The 20635-nt window shown below is 33.2% G+C and overlaps 1 protein-coding gene across 4 annotated transcripts in view; it reads right to left on the reverse strand.

Moving 5' to 3' along the window:
• The window catches only part of Magu (magu), an 87175-nt gene extending 67819 nt beyond the window's left edge, over nt 1-19356 (reverse strand). For 3 of the 4 annotated variants that reach the window (XM_064059001.1, XM_064059000.1, XM_064058999.1), the window contains exon 1: nt 19123-19356. In XM_064059001.1, the coding sequence (XP_063915071.1) occupies nt 19123-19179 (57 nt within the window). In that variant the 5' untranslated portion in view covers nt 19180-19356. The remainder of the gene's footprint in view (nt 1-19122) is intronic. The other variant, XM_064059002.1, reaches the window with a different exon arrangement.
• Between the last annotated feature and the right edge of the window lie 1279 nt (nt 19357-20635).

Consider the following 20635-nt stretch of genomic DNA (forward strand, 5'->3'; position numbering starts at 1 on the left):
CTTTTGACGGACTGTTAAATGCTCACGAGACGCGATTCGGTCGAAGGAGCGAATTAGCAACGTCGGAGAACAATGAATGGTAGTACCGGCATTGAACAAAATGGGTTCATTGGGGAAAATACGAGAGATGGGTGGTTTTTCTGTGTAGCATGTCGGCGAATCTGGTTTTGCGGTTACCTTCATGTTTACATTCATGGGTACGGTTAGCAAAACTGGAACGAATCGGAGGACGGGGTATGCGGCTTTAAAATGGATTGGTACTGTCGTATTTTAAACCAGATGGCAGTTAATCAGATAGCCGAAAGCTTCGTTGGTTTGAAAATTCCTACCGTTGTACAGAATCGCCAAAATGAAATGGTATATACTGATGAATATTTTAAAAATCGGTCGTTATAATTTTTGAACACCCAGTGGTTCTAGAGTTGCGATAAATATGTTCCTAACAAAAATGATAAATGTTTTTCGATTCAACCCGTTAAAATCTAACGGCCAGAAATTTTTTTTTACATTTTTTACAGCTTCATTTTTCAAATATCTCTATCAGTGTGGTAAATATTGAAATATTTTTAAAAATATAAAAAGACAACTAAATTTTGAGTAATAAATCAGAAGAAAAATCAATGCTCAAGTAAGTCACGTTTTGTAATACAATTTTTTGTATTTTAAACATTAAAAATTACCGTTTTTTTATGAAGGACACACCTCTAGATTCTAGAAAATAATGTTTGCAGAATCCAAATTCACAATTCATTAATGAAGGAAACTATATGATAGAATTTATCGTTTATTAATTATTATTGAAAATTGACAAAATTTTATTTACTTGTCTCCTCTAAAAATTGATGACATCATCCAGGAAAATTTTTGATCAAATGATTTTTATAATTCAAATTAAAATTATAAAATTTATTTCCGAAAACTAGACTTCCTGGTGCTTATTTTCGGAAGAATTTGAAGAAATTTTGAAGACCCTGGTGTTTCAGTTTCCTTCAAAAAATTAATAACACCCGAGGTATTTTGTCTTTCTTAATAATTTAAAAAATTCTGGAGGGCCCTGATGTTCAGTTTTAGGATAAATTTGAAAAAATCTTGAGGCCCCTGGTGTTTTTTTTTTAAGAATTTAAAAAAATCTCGTGGTTCTTGATGTTTTATTTTTAAAAAATATTGAAATCATCTGGTGGTCCCTGGAGTTTTGTTTTTTAGTATGTTGCCAACCTGACAAAAAAATCGTAGTCATTCAGTATTTAAGAAATATTCAGCTTGAAAATCAATTTAAAAAAATGGAAAAATAGTGAAATCAAAGATACAAAGTCAAAAATAGCTTCAAGAGGTCTAAATCATGAAAAAAAAACTCTCTCCAGGTAATTTTCAAAGGTGATCTAAAAAAAATCGAAATTTTAGTAAGAGCGGGAGGGAACAATGAAAAATTAAGCTTTTGAAAAAGTTGGTCAAAAATCCATAAAAAACTCTGGGATGTAGTAGATCTCGATGTGCTGATTCGATAAATCCAGGGTATTTATGGTCCTGAAGCAAAATTTCAAAAGTATTCGGTTTGAAAATCTTTTTTTTTTAACTAAAAATTTGACGATTCGAAAAAAAAAAACGAAAATAACATCGAGAGGTCGAAATCCACAGAAAAATCTCTTTAGGTAATTTTGAAAGTTGTCCAGAAAAGAGCCAAATTTTCATAAAAGCGGAGGAAAAAAATTGGGCTTTCGAAAAAGTATCTAAAAATCTAGAAAAAATTCTGGGATATACATTTTAACGTACTGATTCTAAAAATATATGTCTTATTTGGTTTTGAAGCAATATTTTAGAAATATTCGGTTTGAAAATCTTTTTTTTATATACTAAAAATTTCAGATAAAACTTTTTGAAGAAATAAAGCTGAAAATAGCTTCGGGAAGTCGAAATCTACAAAAAAATGTAATTTTCAAAAGTGTTCAAGAAAAGATCGATGGCGAATCTGGTAGGAGTTTCCGAAGAAATAAAGTCAAAAAGAGGCCTAAATCTAGAAAAAAAATCTCTCTAAAAATGCAGCCGTAAAATCTTCTGAAAGTCGAAATAAACAAAGGAAATTCTGTGGTAATTTCAACGGTGTTTGGAAAAAGTAAAAAATTTCGTCGAGAAATTGAGTTTTTGGCGAAGTTGTCTAAAAATTCCAAAAAAATTTTCGAAAACACATTTCGACGACCTGGATCGAAAAACACATCGTGTTTTTGAAAAATAATTGCCAACCTGACAAAAAAATACCTACATTAATAGTCATTCGGTATTTTAGAAATCTTCGGTTTGAAAATCAACAAAAAAATTCTAAAAATTGTCAAATTTTGTTGAATGAGTTTGGAAAAATGATAGTTTTCGAAGAAATGAAGCCGAAAATAACTTCTGGAAATCGAAAACTAGAGAAAAAATTGTAAAGGTGGTCAAGAAAAGATCGAAATTTTCATAATATGTGCTGAAAAATTGAGCTTTTGAAAAAGTTGTCTAAAAATCTACATACAACTTTGGGATACAAATTTTGACGTACTGACTTCAAAAATATGTCATGTTTATGATCTTGAAGCAATATTTCAGGAGTATTCGATTTGAAAATCTTTTTTTTTAACTACAAATTTCATTTGGCGATTCTGGTAGGAGTTTCCGAAGAAATAAAGTCAAAAAAAGGTCTAAATCTAGAGAAAAACAATCTTTCGAAAAAATGGAGCCGTAAAATCTTGTGGAAGTCGAAATAAACAAAGACAATTCTTTGGTAATTTCGACGGTGTTTCTAAAATCAAAAATTATTGTCTAAAATTCCCAAAAAATTTTCGGAAACAGATTTCGACGACCTGAATCGAAAAACGCATCGTGTTTTCGAAAAATTATTCAGTTTGAAAAAATGTTAAAAATTGTCAAATTTTGTTGAGCGATTTTGGAAAAATGGCAGTAGTTTTCGAAGAAATGAAGTCGGAAATAACTTCTGTAGAACGAAAATTAGAAAAAAAAAATGTTTAAGGTAAATTTCAAAGGTGGTCAAAACAAGATCTAAATTTTCACAATATTGAAAATTTGAGCTTTTGGAAAAGTTGTCTAAAAATGTACAAAAAACTGGAAGATGGACTTTGACATACTGACTTCAAAAATATGGCATATTTATGATCCTGAAGCAATTTCAGGAATATTCGGTTTGAAAATCTTTTTTTTTTAATACTACTTCCGAAGACGATTAAGTCTAAAACAGAGGGAAGTAATAATGAAAAATTAAGCTTTTCGAAAAGTTGTCTAAAAATCCATACAAAATTCTGGAATGTAAATCTCGACGTGATGATTCGATAATACAGCGTCTTTATGGTCCTAGAACAATATTTTAGGGATATTCGTTTTGAAAATGTTTGTTTTTTTTTTTATTAAAACTCTAGTTGGACGATTCTGGAAGCAGTTTTCGAAAAAATAAAACCGAAATATTTTTAAGTAATTTTCAAAATTAATCAAGAAAAGACCGAAATTTTCATAAAAGCATAGGGAATATGAAAAATTGGCCTTTTGAAAAAATTGTCTAAAAATCAACAAGAAATTTTGGAATATAGATTTTGGCGTGCGGATTCCAAAAATTCCAAAAAAATAGCGTGCTTTGGTGCAATATTTTAAAAAAATCGATTTTAAGATCTTGTTTTTGTTTTTTTAACTAAAAATTTCTTTCGACGATTCTGGTAGAAGTTTTCGAAAAAATAAAGACGAAAATAGCATGGAGCAGTCGAAATCTCCCGAAAATCTCTTTAGATAATTTTGAAAATTAATCGAGAAAAGAGCGAAATTTCCATAAAAGCAGAGGGAATATTGAAAAATTGACCTTTTGAAAAAGTTGTCTCAAAATCAAGGAAACATTCTGGAATATAGAGTTTGACGTACTGATTCCAAAAATTCCAAAAATATAGTGTGCCTTGGAGCAATATTTTAGAAAAATTCAATTTTAAAATCTCGTTTTTTTTCTTGAACTAAAAATTTCATTGCACGATTCTGGTAAAGGTTTTCGAAAAAATAAAGCCGAGAGGTCAAAATTTGCAAGAAAAATAATATCTTTGGTTCTTTTTGAAAAGTGATCGAAAAAAGGTCGAAATTTTAATAAATGCGGAGGGAATATTGAAACATTGAGCTTTTGAAAAAGTTGTCCAAAAATTTACAAAAAATTCTGGGATGTAGATCTCGACGTCCTGATTCCAAAAATATAGCGTGTTAATGGTTCTGGGGAAATATTTGAGAAATATTCGATTTGAAATTCATTTTTTTATTACTAAAAATTTCATCAGACGATTCTGATACAATTTTCGAAAAAATAAAACTGAAAATAGCATCGAGCGGTTGAAATCTACCGAAAATGTCTTTAGATAATTTTGAAAATTAATCGAGAAAAGAGCGAAATTTTCATAAAAGCAGAGGGAACATTGAAAAATTGACCATTTGAAAAAGTTGTCTAAAAATCAAGAAAAAATTCTGGAATATAGAGTTCAACGTACTGATTCCAAAAATTCCAAATAATAGTGTGCCTTGGAGCAATATTTTAGAAAAATTGAATTTTAAAATCTCGGTTTTTTTTCTTGAACTAAAAATTTCATTGGACGATTCTGATAGAAGTTTTCGAAAAAATAAAGCCGAGAGGTCAAAATTTGCAAAAAAATATCTTTGGTTCTTTTTGAAAAGTGATCGAAAAAAGGTCGAAATTTTCATAAATGCGGACGGAATATTGAAACATTGAGCTTTTGAAAAAGTTGTCCAAAAATTTACAAAAAATTCTGGGATGTAGATCTCGACGTCCTGATTCCAAAAATATAGCGTTTTAATGGTTCTGGGGAAATATTTAGAAATATTCGATTTGAAATTCATTTTTTTGTTACTAAAAATTTCATCAGACGATTCTGATACAATTTTCGAAAAAATAAAACTGAAAATAGCATCGAGCGGTCGAAATCTACCGAAAAATCTCTTTAGAAAATTTTGAAAATTAATCGAGAAAAGAGCGAAATTTCCATCAAAGCAGATGGAATATTGAAACATTGACCTTTTGAAAAAGTCGTCTAAAAATCAACAAAGAATTTTGAATATTGAGTTCGACGTGCTGATTCCAAAAATATTGCGTATCTTGGAGCAATATAAAAATAAAGCCGAAAGTAGCATCGAGAGGTCAAAACTTGCAGCAAAATCTCTTTGGTTAATTTTGAAAGATAGTCGAGGAAAGGTCGAAATTTTCATAAAAGCTGGGCAAATATTAAAAAATTTCGTTTTTGAAAAAGTTCTTCAAAAATCCACACAAAATTCTAGGATTTAGATTTCGACGTCCTGATTCCAAAAATACAGCGTGTTAATGGTTAATTGCACCAGATTTGAAGACAAATTTACTGAATCTTCGATTAACCTAATCTAGAACAGCTACAAAATTCTTCGTGTGTGTTTCCTTTTAATAGTAATAGTAATTAGATATCACTGTTTAGAGAAATCCAAACCGACAACATTAAACAATGACAATAACACCAAAACATACCCACGGTATACAGTCCATCCGAACTAATGCTAAACAAATTTGAACATGTGCTAAATCCTTTTAGCATGTTGGAATAAGTAACTCTCGGTGGAATCGGTTTATTTAACATGTCTTTAGCGTGAACAAATATACAAATGCCCACTTTACCACCTACCAGTATAATAGTCGTATTAAACTTTGCGTGTGCCTGTTATCTATAATTACCTATGCACGCCCTAAAATAACATAATTTATAGGCTACGATAAACAGAAAGAAGAATGATTCGAACTATAGCCATAGATCGTTGAAATTATAGCACACAATTCATTTAATAAAGAAGTGTGACATACGCTGAATATCAATCAGGCTTAATGCGTTTATCGCCCGAATGGGAGATAATGACTACATGTCAAAAAATCAAATTATCGTACAGACGTACGACAGACAGACGCACGGAAACTACACAACAACGTAATCGAAATTAATTGCTCTTTCAGCGTTTTCACGCCACACTGAACAAGAAGCTAAAATCATGCTTTTCCGTAACTTTTGAGAGGGTCATAAATTTCGCAGCAACAAGGTTAAAGAAAACGCTCCAATTTATCCCGACACACGCTAAGCCGTACCTCACAACCTGATTAATCCGCGTTAATTTATTAGGTAGCTCCCGAAGTAAAGCTTTATAAATTACTCGCTGCTTACACATAGTGTAAGTCTGTTGTGGCAAAAATTAATTACCTGCCTATACCCGGCAATAACTTATTTACTTAGTTCCGGTGGAAAATTTCGCCGAAATTTACGCAATTGAGCACCCACCTAACGACAAGCGTTAATAAAACACCAACATTATTATTATTCCGGGTAGAAGCCGAAAAAACCGAGCCGAGTCCGCGGTGACATTTCTCAAAGTCAGGATTGGAATGTTGCATCTCATTAAATATGCATCACAACAATGCGCGAAACTCGGCTGTCAAGCACTCTAAAAAGGTCCAAACCGACTCCGGCAAAACAAGGAGCGTCTGTGCGAAAATTTTCTTCGATTTTCGGCTAATGAAGTCGTTAAGTCCGTCGAAAGTCCGAAACGGAGGCGGTCGCAACAATAATTAAATGCTGAAACCGGCTCTAGGACTACTTTGTATAAACACGTGGAAAAATGTTAAGGACACTCGTAATACGTACGTAGTGAAAAAAATTTGCAGATGTGTTCGGTTAATGAATTCATATTTTAAGCCAAATGTTCAAAGCCTGGCTAAATTATGTGCGCTGTCGAGATTGTTATCCTGCGAGATATCTTTGAATTCAGCGCTTATTTTAACGACATAATCAAAATGCGTAATGTATACCTACAAGTATTCATTTTATACATAAAATAACGAAGCTGATCGATTTTGTGTTTACCGTTCGTGTTGTCGCGAAATAATGACGCTATTATTTAGCGGTATTTAAAAATTATAAACAGTGTATAGGTGTAGTTAAATAAATTAGCCGTATGAATCACCTGTTCCGACATATTAATATGCAATAATCGTTACAGAGCGGTTTCCAACACACAGCACCCGTTTTTCTGCAATCCAAACCCCTAGTGAATATATAGGCCACTGTTTCCACGTGCTTCAACGTCAACGATTTTTTTTATGAAAGTTGCACCAACTGTACTTAAATATGTCCAAAAAGACGAATTTATTCGCATGCAATAAAACTTAATTACGCTTTTGCCTTAAAAGGTGACAGCTGCGGCACTCGTAAATAATATTAAATTACTGGCACGGAAAAAGTATTAAGCTTTGTTAGATTAGAAAGTTTCCACCGATGTCATCGATTTAGGATAACATCAATGCGTCCCGAAAAGGATTAGGTTAAGCTTCTTAGAGATGTTACAGCTAATATCCGAAATACGTTATTATGCATAATAACTAGATATTTTAGGAATTATGCATAATAACTAAACTTGTCAGTTATTATGCATAATAACCGGAAACATTAGGAATTATGCGTAATAACTGAAATTTTCAGTTATTATGCATAATAACGGAAACGTTTAGTTAATATTGATAATAACTAACAGAGGAACAGGAATTATGCATAATACCTGAAACATTAGTCATTAAATATATTGCCTAATAGGCAAGGGCCGATAATTTTTGAGAACAAAAAAATTTAGGACAGGATGATACCCATTGGAAAAGGAAGAAAATATGATAAAAATAAAAGGAAAAATAATTTATGGGCGATCTAAGGTCGGGAAGTGGAAGAGGGTGAGCTTTTAAGGGTAGAAAACGGTTTATCACGATTTCCGGCAAAACTACGAGGCCTATCGAAAAAAGTTAAACGGCAAAGTTCTAGGTAATAAAAGGATCTACAACTATTGTATTTAGACTTTTTTTACATAACCTCAAAATTTATGCGAAAAATGCAAATAACCGAGTTTTTGGTTTTTTATTTTTATCTCCCACAAAAAAGTTTTTTTTCACGAAATTTGGTGAAAACTTACCTATTTATGTCCCAAACTCACTGTAATTTTTTTTATTCAAAATATTTATTTTCCCCCTTATTTTGATTTAATATCAAAAAACCATCCTAATTTTCAATCGAAAATTCTCACGTCAAAATGTTTGCTTTTTTAAAAAAATCGGTGTACTTTTTGTTCATTGAAATCTCTACCTTCTAATGGTTTAAAAAAACAGTATACATTACTATGGCAAATTTTCACAGGAAATCCAAAAAACCGAAAAACTCGAATTCGATTTTTTTATAATCATGTAAAATTTTGAGGTATTTATTAAAATTTACACTTTAATTACTCGAAAAAAGTAAGATTCCATGTTACACTGATAAACTCAAAAATTTAAAATCCATGAAACAAACGCCTTCTGTTGGTGGGAGATTTCTCAATATGAAAGACGATTTAATTCTTGCCAATTGATTTTCGAAATCTTAATTGATTCAGTGTTATATTGTCATTTTTACATTTATAAATATATTTGATTAATTTTAATCCATTTTTTGCGATATATTCTTTGTTTGCATGTTTTTTATAAAAAAAATTGGCCAAATTTGATAAATTTTTATCGTCTAACTAGCAGACCCAGCAAACGTTGTTTCGCAATGTAAATTATTTCTAGTGAATATTTTAGTAGTTAAATAAAAAATTAAATCAAAATAAATAAATAAATAAATTATAATTAAATTAAATTATAAATTTTACATAAAAATTTATCGTACGACAATGATTGTATTCAACAGCCATCTTGCGTATCTGTGGATGAAAGTAAAGATACTAATATCGTTACTACAAAATGGGGGTTGGTGGTAAAAGGACGAAAATTTAGGGTTATATGTATTTTTTGAAGCCAAATCTTAAAAAAATAAAAATAACAAATTTTGGCCGAAAAATAAAAAAAAAATTGGGTGGGCCACCCTTAGCACCTAGGGGTATAAAAAATAGTTTACGACCTATTCTCAGACCTACCCAATATAGACAGAAAATTTCATAAAAATTAATCAAACCGTTTCGGAAGAGTTTGATTACACACACTGTGACACGAGAATTTTATATATTAGAAGACGATGTTTTTCTTTCCTTTTCCGGCAAACTCAGATGTTGTATCCCAACCAGAAAAATAATACAGAAATGGAACGATATTTTTGAAAGATTCATATTTGAAACTATTGAACGTGAAAAATAGATCTTTGACATTTCCAGAACCTGGTTTGAGAAAATAAACGTCATAACTCATAATTATTTGAATTCAATTGGTTCAAAAGGACCAAAATATCTTGACCCGCAACTATGACAGTTTTATTAGTATCTCTGGCAGTTTCTATCGAGATCTTAATGATGTCAGCATCAACATCTTCTTCTGCTTGTTTACAGGAAAATCCTTGTGACTGTAGATTCCAAAAGTTTCTTTTAAATAAGTCAATTCGTCACGATTCTCTTCAAGTAACTCAGCCTGCACATGTATTTTTATAGACGATGTTGTTCATTCTTCTGATGGGCTAAACTTTTCCGTAGGCCATTCAGATATGTAAGTTATCTTAAAATAGCAATAAATAGGCACCTATGCATATAATTTAAAAATTGTCCTACAACTTTATAACAAAATATTGCAGATGTCTTATAAAGCATTAAGTGTATTAACTTATTTGGTTGTTAATTATAGTAGTAGGTATATTTCGATTTGCAATTTTTTAATTTATCAATGTAACATGGAATATTACGTTTTTCGAGGAATTAACGTGTACATTATAATAACTAGCTCGAAATTTTACATAATAATTAAAAACAAATTCTTGAATTCGAGTTGTTTCGTTTTTTGCATTTCTTGTGAAAATTTGCCATAGTAATGTATAACTTTTTTTTGCACCTTCAGAAAATAGAGATTTCAGCGAACAAAAGCAGACCGATTTTTTTAAAAAAGCAAATATTTTGACGTGAGAATTTTCGATTAAAAATTAGGGTGGTTTTTCGATATTAAATCAAAATAAGGGAAAAAAATAAATATTTCGAATCAAAAAAATTACAGTGAGTTTGGGACATAAATAGGTAAGTTTTCACCAAATTTCGCCAAAAAAAAATTTTTGTGGGAAAAAAAAATTAAAAAACCAAAAACTCGGATATTTGCATTTTTCGCATAAATTTTGAGGTTATGTCAAGAGAAAGTGTAAATATAAAAGTTGTAGATCTTTTTATTACCTACAACTTTGCCATTTAACTTTTTGCGATAGGACTTGTAGTTTTGCCGGAAATCGTGATAAACCGTTTTCTACCCTTAAAAGCTCACCCTCTTTCCCTTCTGGACCTCAGATCGCCCCTAAATTATTTTTTACTTTATTTTTGTTATATTTTCTTCCTTTTCCAATGGGTATCATCCTGTTCTATTTTTTTTCACTTTTTACCATTTTCAAAGGCTTCGGCACTGGCTTATAACAGCTGATTTCAAAAAAACGGGACAAGATGAGCAATTCAGGTTCTCATAGATCAATGAAAAGCAATGGGAATATGACGTTTATATAACTGTAATTGGTCCCTTTTTCTGTACATGTGTACATTTCCCTACATGGGTAGCTTTTTGGAAAATATTATGCATAATTCCTTTTCCTCTGTTAGTTATTATCAATATTACCTAAACATTTCCGTTATTATGCATAATAACTGAAAATTACAGTTATTACGCATAATTCCTAATGTTTCCGGTTATTATGCATAATAACTGATAAGTTTAGTTATTACGCATAATTCCTAAAATGTCTAGTTATTATGCATAATAACGGATTTCGGATATTAGCTGTAACAGAGACAATACTGTTGTCGTTCGTTTTAATTTAAAAATACAGTTAAAGTGCTTACAGCAAGTCTGGACGTAAATCCGCAAATCCGTAAATGGACACACGATTGCTTTCGTTTTTTCCATGGTGGTTTTTAACAAAAAGAACCATTTTCTAGATATGTTATTTTAGTCAAAAGTCTCTGCGTACTTGTAGTCGTGTTCCTTATTACATTTAACGAAGCGATCTGTATTCATACTGCAACGGTTCGATCGACAACGTTTTGATTCGTAGGCGGCCAGAGATTTCAAAGGATGTAATATTAACTCAAGGATCTCGTTTCTGAAAAGGTCACTCCTTTTTTTTAATTGGCTGATTCATTTAGGGAAATTTGTTCAAAGTGAGTGCTCAAAACAGCGATTTTAATTTAATTGTTTCATCGTAGCACGGGTTCAACTTTTCGATGATTGAAGCGTGTGGTTACGAATAAACGGCAACAAAGAGCAAACCGCAACTAACTTCCGTGGGTAATTATTCACATGTATAAATACAACGATTTGTTTTTTGCCGGTTTTATTTGTATCGTGTTTATCTTTAAAATGAGTTACGTCTCGGATTAGGAAATTTTTGAGCGAGCGAAGCGAGCCACACTGTATTGCTTCTGAAATATGGGTCAGTACTCTAGGTTTTTTTCTGAATGAAAATGGTTCTATTTTTTTTTGTTTCTAAAAATTATATAAGGGTCAGTTTTGATAATCTTAATAAGTTGTATTAAATTACTTCTAAAAATGAAACATAGCTAGGTATAACACAGATTTTTTCAGCACTTGAAATGAATCGTAATACTGCTACTCCTAACTACTACTTCTAAAAATGAAACACGCTGGACACTAAGATTATTTCGAAGTCTGAGGCGACGAAACACGGGTAGGATCTTGAGACTTTTAGCGCATGAAGGACCTGTATTAAATTACTTCTAAAAATGAAACAAGGATACCACAAGTTTTTTCAGGGCGTAAAACGAGTTGCATTAAATTACTTCTGCAATTGAAACACAGGTGGGTAACAGAGATTTTTTCAGTAATTGAGACCCATCGTATTACTACTGTTTCTAATAAAGAAAGAAGCTGTATTACCACTCGACTTCTAAAAATGAAACACAGTAAATCCTAAGTTTTTTTCACGTAAAACAAATTATGTTCCACTAGATTCTTTCAACTTAGTCGAATTATACTACTTCTAAAAATAAAACACCGGTAGGCACCTCAGAATTTTTTAGCACATGAAACCTGTATTATGTCACAATTAAAAACGAAACACGAGCTTTTTCGGTACGTTAATCAGCTGAATTAAACTACTTCAATAAATGAAACTCAGATGGGTAACGGAGATTTTTTCAGTAATTGAAACTCCTAAAAACGGAAGCAGCTGTATTTACACGAATAAGTACCCAAGATTCTTTGAGCGCTTGTACTAAATCGAATTATCCTATTACTTCTAAAGATGAAACACCGTAGACACCAAGATTTCTTCAGCGTACGAAAAAGCGAAACACAAATAGTAGCCCGAGATTTTTCACGTAAAACAAGCTGTATTACACTACTTCTAAAAATGAAGCACAGTTAGGTAATGAAGATTTTTTCCAGCACTTGAAACGAAGCTACTTCGAAAAACGAAATAAGCTGTGTTTACTACTCTACTTCTACAAACAAAATACGAAAATTGCTCAAGATTCTTTAAGCGCTTGAACTAAGCCGAATTATACTACTTCTAAAAATGAAACACAGTAGATACCAGGATTTTTTCAGCGTACGGAAAAACGTTACCCGAGATTTTTTCATGTAAAATAAATTATGTTATACTAGATTCTTTCAGAGCTTCAACAAAGGCGAATTATACTACTTCTAAAAATGAAACACGGGTTTTCGCCCGAACTTTTTTCAGTGCGTGTATCGAGTTGCATTTAGCTACTTCTAAAAATGAAACACGAGGTTTTTTAGCGTATTAATGAGTTGAATTAAAGTACTTCTAAAAATGATACACAGTAGATACCAAGATTTCTTCAGCGTACGGAAAAACGAATCACAAATAGCAACCAGAGATTTTTCAGGTAAAACAAGCTGTATTACATTACTTCTAAAAATGAAGCACAGGTAGGTAATGAAGATTTTTTTCAGCACTTGAAACGAAGCGTATTATGGCTACTTCTAAAAACGAAATAAGCTGTATTTACTACTCTACTTCTACAAACAAAATACGAAAAGTGCTCAAGATTCTGTAAGCGCTTGAACTAAGCCGAATAATACTGCTTCTAAAAATGAAACACAGTAGACACCAAAATTTTTTCAGCGTACAAAAAAAACGAAACATAAATTGCCACCCGAGATTTTTTCACGTAAAACAAATTATGTTATACTAGATTCTTTCAGAGCTTCAACTACGCCAAATTATACTACTTCTAAAAATGAAACACGGGTTTTTGTCCGAACTTTTTTCAGTGCGTGTAACAAGTTGCATTTAGCTACTTCTAAAAATGAAACATGAGGTTTTTCAGCGCGTTGATCAGTTGAATTAAAGTACTTATAAAAATTAAACACAGTAGACACCAAGATTTCTTCAGCGTACGGAAAAACGAATCACAAATAGCAACCCGAGATTTTCCACGTAAAACAAGCTGTATTACACTACTTCTAAAAATGAAGCACAATTAGGTAATGAAGATTTTTTTCAGCATTTGAAACAAGTCGTATTATGGCTACTTCTAAAAACGAAATAAGCTGTATTTTCTACTCTGCTTCTAAAAACAAGAAAAATCTTTGAGCGCTTGAACTAAAGCGAATTATATTACTTCTAAAAATGAAACACAGTAGACACCAAGATTTCTTCACCGTACGGAAAAACGAATCACAAATAGCAACCCGAGTTTTTCCACGTAAAACAATCTGTATTACACTACTTCTAAAAATGAAGCACAGGTAGGTAACGAAGATATTTTTTCAGCACTTGAAACGAAGCGTATTATTGCTACTTCTAAAAACGAAATAAGCTGTGTTTACTACTCTACTTCTACAAACAAAACACGAAAAGTGCTCAAGATTTTTTAAGCGCTTGAACTAAGCCGAATAATACTACTTCTAAAAATGAAACACAGTAGATACCAAGATTTTTTCAGGGTACGGAAAAACGAAACATAAATAGCCACCCGAGATTTTTTCACGTAAAACAAATTATGTTATACTAGATTCTTTCAGAGCTTTAACTAAGCCAAATTATACTACTTCTAAAAATGAAGCACGGGTTGTTGACCGAACTTTTTTCAGTGCGTGTATCAAGTTGCATTTAGTTACTTCTAAAAATGAAACACGAGGTTTTTCAGCGTGTTAATCAGTTGAATTAAAGTACTTCTAAAAATGAAACACAGTAGATACCAAGATTTGTTCAGCGTACGGAAAAACGAATTACAAATAGCAACTCGAGATTTTTCACGTAAAACAAGCTGTATTACACTACTTCTAAAAATGAAGCACAGGTAGGTAATGAAGATTTTTTTCAGCACTTGAAAGGAAGCGTATTATTGCTACTTCTAGAAACGAAATAAGCTGTGTTTACTACTCTACTTCTACAAAAAAAAATACGAAAAGTGCTCAAGATTCTTTAAGCGCTTGAACTAAGCTGAATTATACTACTTCTAAAAATGAAACACAGTAGACACCAAGATTTTTTCAGCGTACAAAAAAACGAAACATAAATAATAGTCACCCGAGATTTTTTCACCTAAAACAAATTATGTTATACTAGATGCTTTCAGAGCTTCAACTTAAGCGGAATTATACTATTTCTAAAAATGAAACACGAGTAGGCACCCGAGAATTTTTTTGCACATGATTTTTTCAGCATACAGAAAAACGAAATAGAAGTAGTCATCCGAGATTTTTTCACGTAAAACTATGTTGTACTAAATTATTTCGGTGCTTCAACTACGTCGAATTATACTACTTCTAAAAATGAAACACGAGTAGGCACCCGAGAATTTTTTTGCACATGAAGCATTATGTCACTTCTGAATACGAAACACCGATTGTTAGACGAGGTTTTTTCGGGGCGTTAATTATTTGAATTAAACTACTTCTAAAAATGAAACTCAGATGGGCAAAGGAGATTTTTTCAATAATTGAAACGAATCGTATTACTAGTCCTAAAAACGAAAGCAGCTGTATTTACTACCTTGCTTCTAAAAACAAGACACGTAGAAGTTCCCGAGATTCTTTTCAGCACTTGAACTAAATCGAATTATATTACTTCTAAAAATGAAGCACGGTAGAGGCCAAGATTTTTTCAACATACGGAAACACGAAATAAAAGTAGCCAGCCGAGAGTTTTTCAAGTAAAATAGATTATGTTGTAACAGATTATTTCGGCGCTTCAACTAAGTCGAATTATACTACTTCTAAAAATGAAACACCAAGAATTTTTTCAGCGTACGCAAAACGAAATACGAATAGCCGCTAGCCCCCTGAGATTTTTTCAGTAAAACATGTTGTATTATACTACTTCTAAAAACAAAACACAGTTAGGCACTTGAAAATTTTTTAGCACATGAGACATGTAATATGTTACTTCTAAAAACGAAATAAGAGTTGTTGCGCGAGCTTTTTTCAGTGCGTAAATCAAGTCGCATTTACTACTTCTAAAAATGAAACACGGTAGAGGCCAAGACTTTTTCAGCATACGGATGAACGAAATAAAAGTAGCGTCCGAGAGTTTTTCACGTAAAATTTTGTTGTACCAGATTTTTTCGGCGCTTCAACTAAGGCGAATTATACTACTTCTAAAAATGAAACACGGGTAAGCACTCCAGAATTTTTCAGAACATGAAACATTATGTCACTTCTAAAAACGAAACACAGGTTAGTGGACGAGGTTTTTACGGCCCGTTCATCAATCGAATTAAACTACTTCTAAAAATGAAACTCTGATGACCAAAGGAGATTTTTTCAGTAATTCAAACGAATCGTATTACTACTTCTAAAGACGAAATCAACTGTATTTACTACTCTGCTTCCAAAAAAAACAAGACACGAAAAAGTTCCCAAGATTCTTTTCAGCAAATGAACTAAATCGAATTATATTACTTCTAAAAATGAAACACGGTAGAGGCCAAGATTTTTTCAGCATCGAGAAAAACGGAATTAATGTAGCCAGCCGACAGTTTTTCACGTAAAACAGATTATGTTGTACCAGATTATTTCGGCGCTTCAACTATGACGAATTATACTGCTTCTAAAAATGAAACACAGGTAGGCACTCGAGAATTTTTCAGAACATGGAACATGTATTATGTCACTTCTAAAAACGAAACACAGTTTGCTGGACGAAGTTTTTTCGGGGCGTTTATCAACTGAATTAAACTACTTCTAAAAATGAAACTCAGATGAGTAAAGGAGATTTTTTTCAGTAATTGAAACGAATCGTATTACTACTTCTAAAAACGAAAGCAACTGTATTTACCACTCTGCTTCTAAAAACAAGACACGAAAAAGTTCCCAAGATTCTTTTCAGCACTTGAACTAAATCGAATTATATTACTTCTAAAAATGAAACACGGTAGAGGTCAAGACTTTTTCAGCATACGGAAGAACGAATTAAAAGTAGCGTCCGAGAGTTTTTCACGCAAAACAGATTATGTTGTACCAGATTTTTATTATACTACTTCTAAAAATGAAACACGGATTGTTACCACAATTTTTTCAGCGCGTAAAATAAGTTGCATTAAATTACTTTTAAAAATGAAAGACACACAAGTAGGTAACGATGATTTTTCAGCGGTTGAAACGAATCGTGTTACTACTACTTCTAAAACAAAAAACACGTAAGTATCTAAGATTCTTTCAGCGCTTGAACTAAACCGAATTATATTACTTCTAAAAATGAAACACAGTAGACAGCAAGATTTCTTCAGCGTACAGAAAAACTAAACACAAATTGCCGAGATTTTTTCACGTAAAACAAACTGTTTTATATTACTTCTAAAAATGAAACATGGGTTGTTACACGACCTTTCTTCAGCGCATAAGTCAAGTTGCATTAAACTACTTCTAAAAATGAAATACAGGGGTTAACGGGGATTTTTTCAGCGCTTGAAACGAAACGTAGTAGTGCTACTATAAAAAAACGAAAAAAGCTGTATTTACTTCTCTACTTCTAAAAACAAACACGAATAGGTAATCAAGATTCTTTCAGCGCTTGAACTAAGGTGAATTATACTACTTCTAAAAATGAAACACGGATTGTTACAATTTTTTTCAGCACGTAAAACAAGTTGCATTAAATTACTTCCAAAAGTGACAGACACACAAATAGGTAACGACGATTTTTCAGCAGCTGAAACGAATCGTGTTACTACTACTTCTAAAAACAAAACACGAATAAGTATCCAAGATTCTTTCAGCGCTTGAACTAAACCGAATTATATTACTTCTAAAAATGAAACACAGTAGACACCAAGGATGCGATCTTGTTTCTCGATCGAAAAAAACTCGATAGCGATAAAATCTCGTTTGCTGACTGGTTGAGATGCTACATTTCTGTCACATTTCTCGATTCTGTCACGAAATCAAGTCTTCATGGAGTGATATTTTGTCGATAGCTCTGAGTGATAAATTTTAGAGACATAACCTCGAAATTTATGTCAAAATAGAAGTTCAAAATTGTAATTCTGAGTTATAAGTTCTTAAAATTAAGGTAATTGCAAACTTTTGAGCATTTAATAAGCTTATATGCAAAGAATAAATGCAAACTTTTTCATTTAAAAGCGACGCAATGACATTTATCGCAAGTGATAATTTATCACTTCGATCGAGAAACAAAATCGCACCCCAAGATTTCTTCTACGTACGAAAAAACGAAACACAAATAGCCACCCGAGATTTTTTCACGTAAAACAAGTTGTATTATATTACTTCTAAAAATGAAAAACAGAGGAGTAACGGGGATTTTTTCAGCACTTGAAACGAAACGTAGTAGAGCTACTATAAAAAACGAAAGAAGCTGTATTTACTATTATACAACAAAATAAGCTGGTGCTAAGTACGTAAATTTTCTTTCTCACTGTCTATCTATAACGTACAACGAGGATGTGAAAAATAGTCTGTTCGTCGAACGCCAACTTGAAGACGTTTTTAATTCATCACAATTTGACGTGTGAAAACAAAAACAAACAAAAAATGTTGTAAATTTGATTCAAACTTTTGTTGTACAATCTACTTCAACAACAATTTGTTTTTAACAAAGTCTGAAATACACAACTTGCATAACCATTAATATTAATGTGGCAGTCGAGTCATTTAGGAGCTGCATGAATTGAAATAATTAAGAGCAGTTGGCGCCTCGTATTTGCATTTTGTGCAAATTTTGACTCAACATTGTATATTTTTGCATGTTTTAGTAAATTTTTTGAAAAAAAAACGTTTTAATTTATGAAATTAAATTATGAATTCGTCTCAAAATAATGTCATAAATTAATCGAAACTGGATATTTTAGAGAAACAAGTTGACTCCAAATTGTCGTTGACTATTACCCAGTACAAACGTCGTCCGAAACCACTCTTTAGTTCACTTCCGACAACAAAACCAAAAAAAACGGTAATCTCACTTTAGACTTCTGACGGATTAGTCCCTGGAGTTGGACCACGATGATTAAACACCTGCTATTAGCTTAAATAAATATGGTTGCGGGAAAGCTATTTTGCGGTCAGCCATTAATTTAGTGCCGAGCTTAATCTGATGAAGTTCTTTGTAAGGGAAATTTGCGGCAAGAGTCAATATTTACCAAGACATATATTTCCGGCTTTATTAGGCCGATTCCACGTCCCTTCGATAAAATACGGCCAATAAATGTTAGCTTTATTGCTCCAGAATGGCAACATATTGAATCAAAAAACTGATAAACCAACACGATAGTGCTACTGCTCATAATAGAGCCAATCGGACCTTACAAGTTTTTCAATGAATTTACGACCAGCCAGTTTTGACAATAAACAATAATTTATGTTAAAAGAAGACTGACATTCTAGATATATAACTTACAAGTTAACAGTTATCAAAATCCGCGAATTGTGAAAAATTTTCAGGAATTCGTCCTTTTCGACCAGTAGCGAACAACATCATTAAAAACCGCTCCTCTCCCAAAATCCGAAATTCCTGGTCGGCCGCGCCGCCAACCCGACCCGCCGCCCGTCCTCTCTTTTTTCCACGTGTTTAAGTTAAAAATTCCGAGCATTCCTAGCATCGCGATTAGCATGTTGCAGAACTGGCCCCCGAGAATTTGGCCGATTTTCCAGTGCCGAAGTAGCCTCACCGTGCAAGAAGCCGCGACGAGCAGACACCCGAAGGACAGAACGGTGTGCAGCCACATTGCAGACGTCCACCAAGTGTCCCGGATTTAGTTCATCACCGATCCTACACTCGACACATCGCTCGCCTATCGATTCACTCTCGTCCGAAGCACAAACACCGACTAATCTTGACCAGAGCTGTTGCTGCGCCGCTCGACGACCATCAGACTTCTGGCGCTGACTGCCGGTGCCCGATCGGCTTTCCCCCAATCGCCGTTAATTGGCGGCAGGTCGGGGGTCACTTGCGCCGATCGGAGCCGATAAATCGTGGACGCGTAAATCGCCGAAATTTATAATGGGTTTATTTGGCCCGGGCGCCGCTGGGGGTCCTTGTCTCCACCAGTCGGTGGAATTTTTTCCGAAAATTTTGAGTCACTAATCATCGTTTCTTAACTTTGCACCCATCGCAGCAGAGTGCACCTGATAACCAGGCTGACACTGCGAGTGACCTCTTCGGCGTATCACACTGCAACCGAAAGCGAAAGTTGTCCAAAACGACCACGACACCGACAATCTCTTCTTCCACTCGAATCTTGTCCTTTGCACACAGCGTGCAAGAACAGCCATGCATTTTATTATAATAGGGGTCTGCCTGATAAGATGGGTATAGCCGCTGTGCGGGTCATTAAAAGATCAATAATCCAGACCGAGACAATTTACCGAGGCCGTTTCTGCCGCATATTAAGTTCTGGCTTTTGCATCTTCATTTACCACGAAGGAGTGCTGGTGCACGAGCGCCGAGGGCTGCGGTTGGGGCGAATTTCAAGATAACGAGATGTTTCGATAGATCCGTGTATTTTTTTTTAAGTCGTTTGTAGTTTCTGTATGAAGATGACTTGTAACTACAGGCTGAGGAGAGATAAGAGATAAAAATATTAAACAAAGTGAAATTAAATATATAATACAACAAAACCTCATTTTGTATTCACTAAAGTGATGCAATACGTACTCCTACCGTTGTCCATTGGGTAAAATAGCCCTTTACTTCATCTCAAGGTGATCCTTGGAAAATTTTTAATGTCATTTATGTCAAATTTAGGACATATTATGTCGTCTCTTCTGTTTCGGAGAAATCCCTTCCATACTTTCACATGCGTTGTATATCATCCCTTCCGTTCCATAAATCCATGCTGCATTTGCTATCCCGTTCTTCCTCGTCATGTGATTACGAGATTCTTTCAATTTGCCTCCAACACTAGTAGACACATTGAGTTTTTTTCTAATTACTTCAAAAACAAGAGGAGTTCCCTCGAAAACAAAGCACAACGGGTCTCTACGACTCCTTCAAACGACTTGAAAAACCGACAGAAGAGGTGCCCGAGATTTTTTCAAACTACTTCAAAAAGAAAATAAAAGGGTTCCTAGAGATTCTTTCAAACTAAAACTTCAAAACCAAAACAAAGGAAGTTCCGGAGATTCTTTGAAACTACTTAAAAAATTGGTCTAAAGAGTTTAGACAGTACTTCCCTCGCTGTC

This window comes from Zophobas morio, unplaced genomic scaffold, assembly GCF_036711695.1.
Source record: "Zophobas morio isolate AGI-343-1 ecotype UQ-CSIRO unplaced genomic scaffold, CSIRO_AGI_Zmor_V1 ptg000020l, whole genome shotgun sequence".
NCBI lineage: Eukaryota > Metazoa > Arthropoda > Insecta > Coleoptera > Tenebrionidae > Zophobas > Zophobas morio.